The sequence below is a fragment of the Pagrus major genome, chromosome 18 (genome assembly GCF_040436345.1).
Source record: "Pagrus major chromosome 18, Pma_NU_1.0".
Classification (NCBI taxonomy): domain Eukaryota; kingdom Metazoa; phylum Chordata; class Actinopteri; order Spariformes; family Sparidae; genus Pagrus; species Pagrus major.
The window spans coordinates 31,662,143-31,678,752 of record NC_133232.1 but is presented as its reverse complement, the minus strand read 5'-3'; the positions used below and the strand labels follow the sequence as shown (position 1 = coordinate 31,678,752).

Genomic DNA, 16,610 nt, shown 5'->3' with positions numbered 1-16,610 from the left:
CCAACAAAAGGACAACAACAAGAAACCTGAAGTCACTAACAGGAGAGAAACAAGGCTGGAACCAATCTACAGTGTTTTCGGTTAATCATATGAGCCACATGCCTTAATCATAGCTGTTTGAGTGACCCTAGGAGAGGAGTCTTCAACATTTTTCAGGCCAACTTCCATTACAATTACAATTTTAATTTAAAAACTTCCAAATATTATCAAACAATCATTTTGTGTCCCCCCAGCAGAAACTCCTCTAGGGGTCACGGACCCTCGTTAAAGACCCAGGCGGTAGAACATAGCTTTTTGTCGCAATAATATGGTGCATGAAAAGTCAGCAGTTCATATACACTGTCTGCACTTATACTCCTATAAGGTGTTGATCTTGTGGAGTGCCTTAAAGAATCTAGGATGAGAGTGACTATACTTACCGAGCAGGTGAAGCAGGCCGGTAGACTCCTCTTGATGTTTTCAGATTCAGATGGGGGCCAGACATAGCTGTGAACTATGATGATGAAGATGGCAGAGATAGAACAGAAACTTGGCTTTATCATCCTGAAGGCTGACAGCAGCATGCTCTATGCAGACATTCAAGGCAGAGAGTGACCTGCCACCATCGTGATGCGTCTTCAGTAGGTGCAGCATTGCATCAAGGGAAGACAAAGACAATTTTTAACCACCCATACTTATCTTCTTTCTCTTTTTGTTGCTGAAATAAAGATAGCGGGTTATAAGGCCATCTTCAAGGGTTGCTGAGTCTGTTACGATTTGACGAATTAGTAAATGGGAATTTTAGTTTTCTGTGGTGTTCCGCAGAGATAAGCAGGCAATCCTTAAGAGCCTAATACAGGACTGCATCTGTAAGAAATAACACTATACCACCCGACACCTAAAACAAAACCACTAACTGGACCGCAGAGAGACCATATGTAAAATTAACTGAATGTGCGTGTCATGTATGCACCGTGTGTGTGTGTAGAGAAACCATTCAGAAATATCTAAAGCATGTGAGGTAACAAACCCCTGTGTAATATCTCTTGTTCTAATCACTCTCAATCCCTTCATAGCGTTCTATTAGCTCTCAGGCTTAGTCATGCATCCACAAAATGGCTAGACAAACTTACACCCACTTCTCCCGCTGGTTGAGGTTTCTACTCGTGATCTGCTGCCTCACGTTGTGTCTACACACATAATCTCTGGCAACTTTTTAAGTCAACAAAAGGTAATTGAAGTGTTGTTTATTCTAGGTACTGGAGTTGTTATTCAGCTGAGTCGCGGGGGGAAAAAAAGGAGAAGCAGCAGAATATCAGACTAACCTAGACCTTTTGCCCCCATCGCGTGTTTGCACTATGTATGATTTATCAAGGTTAGTCCCTTATGGAGAGGGTCAGCGAAGAAGGACCGAGGAGCATAAAACAGGACATACATTAGAAACCAGCATCAGTGCTCTTGCTCATTTATTTATTGTTTCAACAATGTCTTCAAACCTTTTTTGCAACTTTTAGTAAGTAGTTGCAGCTCTTTGCTTCATACCCAAGCTCCCAGAGCTGGAAACAAGAGCACAGAGTACAGAGTTCATTAGGCCTTCACAATACAATCAATGCAGCAGAGACCGCAGTGAAAACCTAAATGAGATCCTGTGTGACTTTACCCGCTTAACAGCTCACTTGATAACCCCCTCCGCCACGATACTGGAGAGTTCATGATGGGGAAATGAGTGCCAAGATGGCTCGACATGCCTTTCAAGTTTCCTTCTGTCATTATTTGTCACTTTGATATAACTACGGAAATTATGAGTACTTTCTCACCTCATCTACATATAAAATACCTCATGTCTTTGTGCTTTCGGGGAACTTTTGGGACAATATTGAGCCACCCGCTGACCTTGAATTGATTGGTGAGTGGTTGGAGTGTAGTGCATTATCTTGAAAGCAGTGTGGGTGAGTCTGTGCAAGGGCTTATTTTTAGGTTGAGTCAGTGGAGGAGAAAAAAAATCCATAAGTCTCCTTAATGATCTTATTGTCGGAACTCCAACTCACAAAAACCTGTCCATCAGCCGACTGTCAGTCTGTTGCAGAGTTTTCTTGTTTATCACGTCGAAACATATTTTCTTACACGTTATGTGTTTACAGTAAATCGTAGTCATTCTCGTATTCCACTGCTGCATATAAACCTTTGACTTAAGCCGTCTTTCTGCGGGTAGTGTGCACTCAATTTTACTCACTCTACTTTTCTCACTCTCTTCTACCTGACTTTCAGCGAGCTGGCTGACATCTGCTCCTATCTTTATAGAGGTGTCATTGAAATTCAGTGCAGACATGAGTCCTGCAAAGCACAAGGAGAACTGCTTAGAAGAATATTCTGCACCACGCACAAACTTGTTCAAACACAAGCACACAGGCTGGCACATACAAACCATATTAATATATGTGCATGTACACACACACACACACACACACACACACACACACACACACACACACACACACACACACACACACACACACACACACAGAGAGAGAGAGACACAGACACACTGAAAGCTTTACAGCATTCTATCTTTGTGGCATCAATGGCCTTTAATTAAATACACCAAAATGCCTCACGTTATTAAAACAAGTGTAATAAAGTTAATTAAGATTCCAGTCCAAGTGTGACACCCACAGTGTGTATGACTGTGTATGTACTGTATCTTTGTGCTTTAGGGCGTGTGTTACTTGCATTGGGATGCGAAAAAAGTGTTTTTGTTGTCTGTCCAAGTTGCTACAGCTCTGTGAGAATCAATAGGGCAAGGCCAAAGCTATGACCCAAGTGGCTAGAGACATTAAGGTTCCACGGCCTAAATTCTTCCCTCGTAAAGCAGCAGCTGAAGTTGGAGCTCCAGAACCTATTCTTTAGTTAGTATAACATTGAGAAAGTTTGTCTTAAACTTGTCGCATACTAACTGTAAATAGCTGCCCACTATTCCTACAACTATTATGTTACAGTGTTAAGCCTCATCTACTGAACCCCATTTCAACAATCTACACAGAGCAAAACGATCTAGTTGATTCTCTTTCACATTTATAACATATTGAAGCTACACATGACTCATACTTTAGTACTTGCATGCTCACAATGTGTTGCAAAGTTTATGTGCAACACTTTATTGTAGACCAAAATAGGTGATTGACAACAACCCATTGAAATTAAAGCCAGTTGCGTGACTCTTCTCCAGTACATGATGCCATGGTCAGTGAATGAAGCATCAAAACCAAAGTTTGGTTTTGATGATATCAACGTAGCATGATCTTGAAAGCTAATGGCAACCATCCAGTACATATTCTTATTATTTATTGAACGAAGCACAAATGAAGCATGGTCTACTGGAGAAGAGTCTTGCAAAGTATTCCTTTTACATACCATCATGATTAATAGGTGAATGTCCAGAGTATGAATATTTCTGGCCAAGACTTTTAAACAGTGAACCTTGTAAACATGAGTGTTGGCTACGCATAGGTGATTAAATCATTCGGAAAATTAATGTGAAAACTTTGGAATTACACATTTTTATTTTTTTTCGAAGCCAGCAACCTACACAACAAATAATGATGACGTAAGTGTCAACACACCATTAATGGTGCCCCTCCCTACTGTGCCATTGTGCTCTCATTTATATGAGTCAAATTGGGCGTTTTCACGTTTTCTTGCCTCATAACGACCCAATAACAACTGTTGAATTACCATTCTTTTATCAAACGAACAGCTGTATTTGCAATTGGGTGGGCCATTAAGAGCTTATTTCTGAATCACAGACTGAAATGTGCATGCTGTTATTATTCCTCACACACTGTTCTACAAAAAAAACCTCACTCTACATTTTAAAGCAGACTGTTGAACGGTTTCGGAGAATATTTTTGTTTTGTTTGTAGGACAAAAACTCGCTGAGTTTTAAAAGCGGTTTGGCAAAATTTCTATTTTGTACCACCGACAGGACTGCATACCCTAGAGGGTTGACTTGAGGGAGAATTTTGAGTGATTGGTTCCTGCAGGAATAATTACCTGTGTCAAGAAGTCCTCTCTGTTCTACTTTGTGTGCTGCTCAACTATATTTATTCTAAATGGAGCTCTTTGATCTGCCATGTTCACTTGCCATGCCTTTTGTGGCTCCTTATCCCTCTCTCTCCTGTCCCTATATCCGGCTGTTTTGCTTGATTATCAGAAACTTGTTTATCGTTAATAGATTGACTTGTATTTTTCTTTGCTTCTGGATGGTGTCATTGTCTTTTTGACCTAACAAAACCATCTTAAACAGACAGTTCACCCCAAAATCAAAAATACATATTTTTCCTCTTACCTGCTTTCTCTTGAATATGCTGAAACTAGATGGCACTTGGCTTGTGGTGTTCAAGGCAACACATACATACATTCGAAAAACTCAACCATAATGCCTCTTCCCAGAAATCATGACCCGGTTACTCAAGATAATCAACAGACCTTGTTGTCATGGACAACGAGGCTAGCTTGCCAAGCTAATTAAGCTAGCTGAGGTTACAGCTCAGCTGAGAAGTACAGAATTAATGTTCACTTCCTGCACTGCAACAAGTGAAAGCCTCTCATCTGTTAGTAGATACACATCTCCTTCTCTGCAGTGATGCCATGTAGTCCTCCTCAGTTTGAAAGGGTTCCTATGGTTCAGTTCGCTGCGCGTTATTTGTGTAGATATTTGGAGTTTCAGTTTGACTCAACCAGGAAGCAGACTTTGGTTTTGATTTCCCCCTCACTTCATTGATGGTGACTACCTGGGTTTTGTGGTGAAAACAGCTCTCCATGACTGAATTTTCTATCGTTGTGAACATCTCTCAGCTACTACCTAAAACACTGATGATGTTACATTGCAATTCAACTTTCAGTGTGACTACAGCCAAGAGAGATTGCTGACGATGTCGGTTGGCCTGCCCTCCCCTTGTCCACATCAGGGGCACAGCCAGTAGAGCGGACATGTATAGTGTGTGTGCTATGTGTGGTTGTTTTCCTCAAAGACTGAACTGTCTGGCATGGGTCAGGCTAAAGTTAAAAGTGTGAAAGGGAAAGGACGAGGCGAGCCGTTTCAAAGAGGTTGTTGTTAGTCTGGTAAGGGTCAAGGTGGAAGTATCATAAACAGGTTAACCTTGAACTGACTTTGGCTTTGGCAGGGTTTAAGCGGTGAAAGGTTCCAACAAAAGTGCTGCAGGATGAAGAGAATTAATTTCCGTTCTTATTTTCACCACAAGCAGTTTCCATACAACACAAAGCAGTTAGTAATTTGTTTGCTAAAGGATTGTAATGATCACATTGAATGTTTTTGTCATTTGAAGATTGTGTCTTGCACCATGAAAAACACACAATTCGTCAGGACATACTGATAATCACTTTTCTTATTTGTGATGCAGTCTCAGACAAAAAAAATCAAATGCCTTTTATTAAGTTGTCCGGATGCAGTTATTGCTGATGGGGCTGAAGGAAGGCATTTTAGCTCTTTGTACATTATTTTTCATTGAATCGGTTGATGTCTAAAGTCATGCAAGGCTCCTTCTGTAAGCGCAGATGCATCCTTTATTCATCACTGCATGACAAGTAAATTCTAGATGACAAATGGGGGGGGGGCTTGTTCCTTTCTGTTTTGTTTGAAAGTTTAAAACCCATTTATAAGAACATGGCCTTTCTTTAATAAAAAAACATATCCCTGTATAAATTCCAGTTCTGAATAAATAAATCTCATATCTATTCAACCCATGCTTGAGCTGCCCCATATAATTTTTTTATACCTGACCTTTCAGTGTATTTATGTATACACACACACACAAATACTCATACACTCACCAGACATGAATATAGAAGCTGCATACTTCTGCTTGTAATTAAATTAACAATAAACCAAATCCAACCCACATTTTGGGCATAAAAAGGGAATGGAATCGTTTAATTTTCTCAGGTTTGTGGTTGTTCTTCCTTCAGACCTTGGGGATCAAGACACACACACACACACACACACACCATGATGCCTTGGCCACTGCCCAGTGTGTCTTACAAAGTAAACCCCGCAGTGTTATTTTCAAGCTGTTTCCAGCCTAATAGCTCATTGTTTGTTTTTCGTGTTTTCTTCTCAGCCTGCCTCTCTGTTGTGGTCGTTGTCTTGTGTCTGGGCACAAGATGTAATGCCACACGCCCCGATTATTGAGAGAATGTTGTAGGCCTAATTGTGTCTGTGTTATCAGCAAGTTGTAGTTGTGCAGGCATGTGAGAATACATCTGACTCTAGATTTTGTTTTCTGACCACGACAGGTGGAAGATAGAGGGAGAAAATAAATACAGAAAGAAGAAAAAGCCCCCAGAGCGTCCAGATACACGCACACTTTTTTATAGCTGTCACCCAGGGTTTAAAAACACCTCAGTATGGACAGAGTGAGAGACAGCGACGGACAGATAGGAAAAAGACTGGAAAAAAAAGGAGGAGTAAAGAGACTGAATTGGACAGAAAGGGGTGAAATGCTTGGCCACATGGTCTGGTGGGAAATCCCCCACTGAGCTGGGAGCCCTGCGCCCTGGTGGCTAGATGAAATGTCTTATCTGCCGGCGGCAGGACTCTGTCCTTTAAGTAGGGCTAGGGAAAACTCATTGTCCAGCCAACCAGCATCTCAACTGATCCGTGTTCCCTTTGACCTTTAGCACTGCTGCCACCGACACATGCCAAACTCTAGATTGTGTTAAATGTGAGATTGCTCATTTATACAGCATCTCTGACGTGCGTGCATGTGTGTTTGTTGCGTGCAAACCCTTATTTCCTCGCGCAGGTTTGTTGTTGTTCATAGGTCATGTGTGCATCATAAGGGAAAAGGCTGAGACGTGTGACATTTGGATCTACCTGTCTGGAGACTGTCTTTTACTCATTCTCGTGGTATCTTTCCCCTCAACGAATCTACCAACCTTTAATGAGCAGGAAATTAAGTTGTAACGTGGCTATCATACAGCATGATATGCACTAATTGCTCAGATTGTATCTGTATTATTTTCACAAAGAACAGTAGGGTGCTCGAGTAATTTTCATTAATTACACACAAAGAAGGAATAATTAGATTTTTCATTACTCCATAACTTTTTGTCTATGATGTTTTTGGGAGTGTGGGGTGGGGGCTAGGGTGTGTGTTTGGATTCATTACCTCCCAAGAACCGTTTTGAAGACATTATTTGAGAGTGTTGAGATTATTTTTCCCGTAAGAATCGCCTTGCAAGACCTCCGTCATGTTCTGTTACAATTAAATCAGGTGTTGAGGATGTTTTCTTGCATGTCACCTTGAATTATCATGAAAGGATGCAGGAGTACAAAACCATTTTTATTCAGAGCGGTAAAACAAGCAGTGTATCAGGAGTATCAGGTAAACTGTATGTCAAATGACGTTGTAGGGATTTGTTTCTTTCTGTTCACATTTCAATTTCGACCTGCAATGATTAATCGATTAATCAATAGAAAGATAATTGCCAACTTTTTTGATTATTGATGAATCTTTTTGAGTCATTTTTCAAGAAAAAATGTGAAACGTGTTTTCCAGCTTCTTAAATGTGAGGATTTGAAGAGAAAAATAAGAGTCTTTGGGTTTTGGAGTGTTGGTTAGACAAAATAAGTGATATGATGAAGATGTCACACTGGGCGCTGGGCAATTGTGATGACCATTTTTAACATCTGAAAATAATCATCAGATTAAATTAATAATGCAAATAATTGTAAGTAGCAGCCCAAGTTCTATTAAAGTCTTAGTTGTCACATTTTTGCTTATCCTACTAATAATGCCTCAGAATGAGCTTGTGCAAATATCATGCTGTGCTGCGATGAGTCACGCTATTCAAATGAATACACTGCTGTCATGATTTGCACACATTTACTTTGGATGACTTTCATACTGACCATCTAAAAACTGTATCATGCTAATCTCAAGTGCACTAAATTTCTGCTTCTGTTCTGGCATCCCTCACCAATTACACCTCTTCATCGCATAAAAAATGCAAGAGATAAGAGAATTTAGTAGATTTTGTTGTATGAGGGAAAAGAGGGAGATAGGTAGCAAGGCAGACTGGATTGAAGAAGTTAGTAGCAGTCAGCTATCTCCCAGCTCTAGCTTCCAGGCCAGACACGTAGCCGCCATGTGGTTTTCCAGTAAGCTGACAAAGAAGCTGAATAATGTATCTATCAGTCTGCCTGAGTGTGTCGAGCGCTGGGCACTGAGTAAGCTGCCAGCTTGTTATAGGCTCATTACAGGTGAAGATGACATGTGGAGGTGCAGCCGCCGTGGCATTGTCTCCCTGCCCTGCCCTCGATAGGAGGCACAGTACTCTGTCACTCCCTCATGGCATGGAAAAAGGGAGACAGAGGTGATAGAGGAGGAGGGAATGAGCCTCAATGCTCCCCTAACCCCCCAAAATGAAATTGACAGACTCGCTGAAGTAATTGCTCCCAGCACTATTTTCTTTGGCAGGAAATACTGTTATCGACAAATAGGGGATTCAATAAGCGGCAGGAGATGAGGCTCTAGGCTGTGGTCAAAAGGCTGTGTCTGTCCTCTACTGTTGAGGTTGCAGTGTCTCCTGATGCTCTATCTCTCCGCCCTGCACTTTCTCCATCTCCTTTCTCTCTTGTATCTAACCTCTACTTTTTCATCTCCCTCACACTCCCTGTGCTTCTTCGCGTCTTACTACCTCATCACGCGTTAGCTACGCAACATCTCCCTCCCTTCATCCCTCCATCTTCCCTTGCTCCCTTTCTCTGGGGCCTCTTTTCGACCATTTTCTTCTGTTGACCATTTTTGAGAGCCTGAAGGGGAAAACTCCATCAGCCAGTAGCCGGCAGGTATCGCTCCCTCCCTCCCTCCATCTAATCCTCTGATTGTTTCTCTGCTGCCAGTGCGGTGGTGTAATGTTGATATTATCCCAAAGGATTCCATTGATTTGGGCTAGGGTCATGAAAAAGCAGTTTATGGTCAGTGTCTTTGGTTTCCAGAGGTCAGGGCACGCAGTGAAACCAGAGCTCTAGCTTTTCTGGACATAGTGGTATGCCTGCTGGGAACTACTTAGAGGTAAGGAGATAAATAAAAAGTGTTCCCTCTCAATACCCTTTGTATTATTGAGGAAGCAATGTTCTGGAAACGCAGTTGCCTAATCAGCCATATCCAAAAATGGATTCACACAGATGTAAGAAGCACATTTAAATTTGAAACTGTGAGGGCTTTTTTCCAGTACTCTTGTTCTTATTTAGGTCTGATGTCTTTTTCCAAAGTGACTGTATTTACTGTTGAATGTGAAAGTTTTATCAGTGTTTTCAAAGTTTCAGTTAATTAATGTGCTTACTCATGCTTACAAGTTGTCCTTGACAAAGCTGCTCCGCACATTTCATTAAGCCCCAACACCTCCAAAGTCAAGCCTCGGCCAGACGGCAGCTGATTGGTCTTCAGACTTGCATGAAACCCTCCACTGTGGCTTTAATACATCTCACCTGCCATTATCTTTCAAGCTTTATTCAGCACAGTGCTGACATATAGCCTCTCCACTGTCTACCTAACTCGGATGTTTTAGTGTTTGTTATTCATATAAACTGATCCACTGCAGAGACAGCGCTGTGTTTTGAAAACCGTAGCCTTCTCTCCAGCAGAAAGAGTTGGTGATTTGACTGCTGTGGCGAGTGTAACAATCAAGAATGATATTTTCAGGGGACAGGCAGAATATTACACTGTCCCCAAACAGTGCTCAGACTGAGAAAACACCAATTATTTAACCTTTTTCCTCCTACCTTTTGGAGGACCAGAAACACTTACACGTACTGTATATTCTTCCTGCATTCCTAGCGTGATCAGATTTGAGACATGTCAATCAGCCGTCAACTGTTTAGGGTTCACGGTTCAATATTAATTGAATTGTCGTTCTACAACACAGGGCTGTACAACGAAATGCAAGTTGTAGTCTCTTTATGCGACACAGAAAAACTTGTTTTTGTTATGGTGGTTATGGTGTTATGGTTAAGGATGAATTAAAGATTTTCACAGCCTGAGGAAAGAAGCTGCTTCGTAGTCTTATGGTGATACCACTGATGCTCGGTAGATTAGAGTAGCAGTGACGGTGCCAGTTTGTGACGTATCCATTCAGAATGCCTTCTAAAGCTCTTGTTTCTGGTCTCAGGTCTTTGGTAGGTCCCTATCCAGAGAGTATCAAAGGGTATGATTGTGCAGAGTCCTTATGTTCCAGATACAGTTCAGGTTCAAGTTCAGTGTCTAGACTAGGACTCCGTGAAATCCTTTGCACAACATACTGTTTTCATATTGACAGTGGGTAGGTTAGCCTCTAATTATGTCAAACATTTGTTCACCAGTTATTAGGCTTCTAATCTTTACTTTTTCCTTTGAAGAAACTCTTACAGGGTATTTTTTGTTGAGCAGCCCAGTAGAGTTGGCCAACCTGGTGGTTGAGAGCCACTGATTTTGGTACAGTATGTCATAATGTGCACGTCATGTTGTTGGCATAATATTAAACATATAACTTTACAGGATAAATCCTATGTAGTGGTTGGCAATAGTGTGCAAAGCCTCTTTCAGTGACATTAGCAAGTCTTTCTTATAAATGGGAATGCAATTTCTTGAGTGGCTGTATGAGAGACATCATAGTAGCTTTTATTCCCTTCAATTCTAAAACCCTACTGTAATGACAAAGTTAAGCTATAGACAAGAACCATATAGTGTAGCTACATGGTTAGTATCATTGTTATATATCTTATATATCTTGATCAACAGAACATTGTTTTTAGTGTTAGCCCAAGTCAGACTAAAAGACACGTTTTCATCTCTTTTCACCAGCCAGATATTAAAGAGGCACCCTTAAAATAGCCTTAGCAGACTCCAGACCCGAAACAATAATTTCATCATGCATGGATTAGCTGATTATCACATCGTGACATTAAATCTGAATATTTTCACATATCTTTTTTAGGCATCTGTATGAGTAAGACTTGGAAGCGTACTTTGGTTGAACATACTCTGTTTGAGAGCCCTATTCAGTGAGACAACGGAAGATTAAAAAAATGCTAATTACCTGAGCTGTATGTACAGTTAACAAAGTAGATTATGGCTTCACGATTTAAAATTTACAGAAAGAAATTGTACATTCTGCAGACACAGGATAACACACACACACACACACACTATATAGAGTACATTTTTCAAAAGTGAGTCAAACTGAATCACATGAAGTTTTCTTAAAATGCTGATTTCAAGAGTCTGTTTAAGAAAATAAGCACCGCCACTCAGGGATTAAAAACTCATTGATTTTTTTTTAAAGTACTTAAACAAGCAGGGAAATGTAATTGTTATGGTTGTAGCTACTATAAAGACAGCTCTACATCACTGTCTCAGTTGAACCTTGCCAACTCAAAGTCCCGACATTTCACCATGGGACTTTAAGTACCTGGAGTGTCTGTTTTTCTCCTCGTCTCTGTCTAATTGAGCGTATATCTGGTTTTTGTCATTTCCATTATTTTCTAGTCCCGTCTTTCACAGTCAATAACAAAAAAAAAACATATAAAAATTCAGTTTGACAGAAATGTGCAACAAAGAGTCCTGTGGTAGGTAATAGGTGAGAAATCTAGATAGTAATGAGACAGATTCTCCCCTCTCCCCATGGCCTAATAACTACCTTCAGTCAGATAAAAGCTCAGCCAGTCACTCCTCCACATTCATCCAGCAGTGCTTGAAAAAAAGATGAATAAGTGTTCGTATAGATCAAGCTGAGAAAGACAGAGCAAAGCACAGAAAATGTTTTTTATTGCAAAGTCAAACTATAGTTTGGAAAACAAGACAATTATGTGAAAGTACACTTTCAGATTGAATTCGCCTTGAGATTTTAGTGCTAGCGCCATAAGAGCAGAAGAGATGAGACTGTTTAAAGTCATGACAGAGAATGATAATAATAAAGGGTTCATCTTAGCATAAAACAAATTATAGTTTAATTCAATCTTGCTTGTTGAATGGCAAAGGTAGATACTTGTTTACATGTTTTTATTGTTACCCACACACAAAGATAATAAGACAAGGTACTAAGCTGCATGTGCTTACATTTCCACTTTGAATAGTGAAAAGAAAAGAAAAAACAGTTTTGATACTGCTTCGCACTGGAAGAGGCACCAATTCTGCTTGGTTTTTGCATCAATCTCCTCTGCAGGTTACCAAACATGATTTTACACCAGCCTTTATCAAATAAATACTTCTTGTCATTATGGAGACAATCAAACTATGAACTCAGTTTACACTTAAAGCGAAGACTTATTGGTAGCTTGCTGTTTATAAACTGCTGCTGTTCTGCAAAAAAAAAAAAAAAAGGGTCTCTTTCATGTTGACTGTGCATTGTGGGAGAGCAGCAGGCCTCTCTTTTCTCCAGATAAATGAGCTAGCTTATTACTTTCCAAACTGCCTATTAGCACAGCTCACTTAGTGGGGAACCAGCAGTCCAGGGATGAACACAGTAGAGATGATGCCGTCTAGCAGGCTGGTTCAGGCATATGTGATAATGTGTCTGCAGTGTGTTTTGCAATTTTGTTTTGTTTGGTACCTTGACTCAACCCCCATCCGAAATTTGTAGCTCATTTTCACAACAGAACCTGAAAATTACTAATTTAACAAAAACTTGATCTTTTAGCCTGGAGATAAAGAGATAACGTAATTGATTCAATCAATCGGTAACTTTTTGAAATCAAGCTGTAGCTCAATGTAATGTTCAATGCTGCCTTCACTGTGTGTTGGGAAAGCGAGTGTGTAAAAGTGCATTTTCCTGCTGTGGTGTAAGTGTGTGTATTGCTGCCAATAGGTAGTCTCATTGCGTAAGCATCAGTGTAGCAACACGTCCCTGGAGTCCTCTGTGGAGATTATACACAAGAATCCATTTACTTCAAACAGGAGGGGCTGCAGATAGCAAGTAGAGGCGGTGTTCGACTCTCAGTGAGCGCAGTCTGTCATTAGAGTATTGGCTGATTGAGAAGAAGAGAAATTGGCATACACATAGCTATACACTCACTCATCCTTTTTTCAAAACTGTAGACGTGTTTATAAGCTTTTATCAATAGCACCTTTGTGAGAATCCAAATCCAAAAAAAGTCAAAACAACTTTTCAACAACTTCACCGACTGAGATCTGAAGACACTCACTCTGCAGTATAATGTCATCTTCATGGTATTGTTGAGTCGGTTCTTACCGATCTGATTCAACGTGACAGAAAATTAAGGTTTATTCTGATTTTTTTTTGCCTTTGATCATTCATTACCCTTTCTACAGTATGCATTTAGGAGGCTGTATAATGCAAATAATACATTGGTGTTATTTCAGTGTTTTTAAGGTGCTGAGGCCATAGTGTATGATCGTAATCTAATAATTGTCCTGTTGATGTTTTGTTTTCAGGGTGGACTAAGAAACAGCAAGCATGAGTGTACACTTTCATCCCAGGAATACGTCCATGAGCTGCGTTCTGGCATCACAGAAGAAAAGCTGCTCAACTGTCTGGAGTCCCTCAGAGTTTCTCTCACTAGTAACCCTGTCAGGTTAGTAACTCAAGCTTTTCTCTCACACTGTAAACTGGGACTTGTACTGGGAGTTTTTACACAAAGAGGTCTCATGTCTTTATACAAAACTGTAAAAAGACTATAAAGTGTCGTGGTGCTGAACCTGCCCCACAATAATTAGGATAAAACATCTCTCCACAAAGTTTTCTTATGGACATTGCTGTCTAGAGGAAACTACTAGCACACACAACCGATTTGCACAGCCTGAACTATTGTGCTATAATCTCACCAGTGACCACAGACACTAATATTTGCCAGTTAAGCTTGATACAGTTTTATCAGTCTTCTGAAAAAAAGAAGAAGGTGGGATTAACAAATTCTGTCAAAAAAAAAAACTGGGAGTGGGAAGAACCAGAATGAAAATAATCTTGATAATATATTTTTTTTCTTTCATGCTGGTTATACTTTCCAACTAACATACTGAAATGTACATTTGCTAATTAGACAAATGCTTTTCACTTCTGACCTTCATCTGGAGTTCACTTGTCATCGGAATCACGTGGCTGCAAACCTATTTGAACCTATTGCATTGCTGACAGGTGTTTCTATCATTTTGTCCAGCTCATTTATATCAGAAACACCTCTCTGTTTAATGTGATACAGCCCAACAGCAACTTAAACAGTCTGAACAAAAATTGAAAACAACCTTCATAAAGGTAGGATTTATCACAGGGCTTTGTGGGTGTACCTAATAAACTTACAACTAAGTAGGCACGCCCCTGAAATGTCTTAATGATGAACAAAAATGTATTTTTACTCTTGACAATTCAGACAGTTTACTCCGTTGTCTATTTATGTACACTTTGAAGAGAGAAAATATGGCTTATCCAATATGTTATCGGCTTTCAGTAGAGCAGGGGGGTGTCTTCTGTAAAACATCTGTTTCTAATTAGATGTATGCAGAGGAATCTCATTGGACCTGTTCCATGTGGATTGATCTGCTAGGTTAGACAAGAAACATCAACTTTCAAACAAGCGTAGTGAATGGTGTAGCTGACCAAACGAGCACAAGCTTACAGTCACCGGGAGTCATTCCAGACCACTCTGTCCATTACACTCTAATAGATAGGTCTAGTTTTCCCACATCAGAAAGCCAGCCATTCTGAGACCTTAATAAGAATGTGGCTCTTTGTCATATGTACAACTGCCTCTAAGCTACCAAACTAAAAAATGGCCAGTGCCTGCACTTCTTCTCTTTATTCTGTTAAAAACCTACATACAACTGTTGTCAGATGTTATTTGATTTTTTTGTGGTTCTCAACTCTGTCCTGTTGAGCCTTGATTGGTTCTTTAGTCATTCATTACAAGGCCTCACTGATTTTGTGAGCCTTGTCTCTGCTTGTTACCCAAATTCTCTACCTTCTCTCCTGTAAATGGGATCTTCAATTTTAATTTGGTCCCACTAGTACAACGGAACTCTTAGTGACAGCGGATTCTTTAAATTATTTACCAGCCTACTGTTGAGGAGATGTTTCTTAATGTGAATCAATGAATGGTGCATATTAGATGGTCATCGGATAAGTGGAAGAGTTTTTTATGTTCACCTTGGATACAGAGAAAGGACCGCCAGCATGGCCCCAAAGGTGCTTTTATTTAATCTGTGTGCTACTACTACCATTACTGCTCTATCCTGCCTTAACCAAGGTAAGAAAGACAAAGAGTTGCGTGCTTTAGCTGTAATCCTGCACATTCAATCCACCAACAGATGGTCACCACACCCATTCACATATGGATATTACAGTGGATATTATATATATATATTATTGATAGTCACCCTGTTCTTCCAGTAAACTTGGGAGAGGAATTAACCCAACCAAGGGGATCAACCTGACATTGGTTTTATTCATTTACAAAGTTTACAAAGAGATTCAGTTTTTATTTGTTGAATGTGTAAAATATGGACTGAGCATCCAGGTCAAAAGAGTGAAGCCAACGCAGAAGTGCCTTAAACTGGCATTATTTATAGTGGCCAGCAGGGGACAACTCCACTGGTTGCAAAAACAAGACTGATTGTTTGTAAGTTTATGAGAAAATGTCTCTACTTTGTATTTGATTAATTACCTTGGTAAATGGTTTCTTAATGAGTTTATTATCTTAATCACGAGTTACAGGTCCTACAATACAGCATGATATAAAGTTCCATTTAGAGTAAAATAGACGAATGAAGCAGGGTATACCTTTTATGGCGTGGTGTGTGATTGATTAGTTGCTGCCGCACAGTGTCCTTATGCCCTCAGCTACCCCTTCTTGACAAAGGCAGTTCAGGTATTTCTGAGCCAGTGCCTACTCTTGAAGCAAGTTTCCCGGGTGGCACCAACACTTTGCTGGTCTCAAACAACATCAATATGTGATTTGACAGTGGGTTCTGACTTGGTTTTACATAAAGTATGTTATGTAGTGTAATGAATAGCAAAGTAAGTATCCCTTGGATGATTGCAGCGCTGTAAGGTCTCAGTCTCTGTGGGGAGTCAAGTCAGCCTCTCCATACAGAAAGGCCAACTGGTGCCCGGGGGATGTAAATAAGGCCAGGCTTGGTCTATGGGTGTTTTCAAATAGCTGAGCCTTTGACCAGGATGTAAAGGAGCTTTATGGAGGAATTATCTCCAACTGATGACCAGGTCCATCCAGGGAGAAAGCCAACTTTGGGTGTGTGTGCTCAGGGGGACCGTGCGAGTGTAACACAGGTTCCCCTTGCTCGTCTTTACGCCTGTCAGTATTTCTGTCTTGGGAAAGGGACTGATTGTTTTCTTGAAGCATGGATAAGGTTACTCATAATTAATACAGTATGAATGCACCTAATTGTCATGGATCACAACACACAGGAAATCCACATTTGGTTTGCTACTCTTCTGACTCCACTATGTTAATGTAACCTTTGTACGGTATGTTATCGTATACTGAAAATAACCATGAAGTAGAGGACAGAACAGTGCATTCATGCTTGTTTTAATTTACATTTTTTTCGAATAATGATAAGGTGACCAGCTTTTACAAACGCATAATTTGTGGATATGCTACC

The 16,610-nt window shown here is 40.2% G+C and overlaps 1 protein-coding gene across 1 annotated transcript in view; it reads left to right on the top strand.

Moving 5' to 3' along the window:
• The window catches only part of diaph2 (diaphanous-related formin 2), a 411,384-nt gene that overhangs the window by 93,429 nt on the left and 301,345 nt on the right, over positions 1 to 16,610 (top strand). The window contains exon 7 of the mRNA XM_073486670.1: positions 13,431 to 13,570. Within this exon, the coding sequence (XP_073342771.1) occupies positions 13,431 to 13,570 (140 nt within the window). The remainder of the gene's footprint in view (positions 1 to 13,430; positions 13,571 to 16,610) is intronic.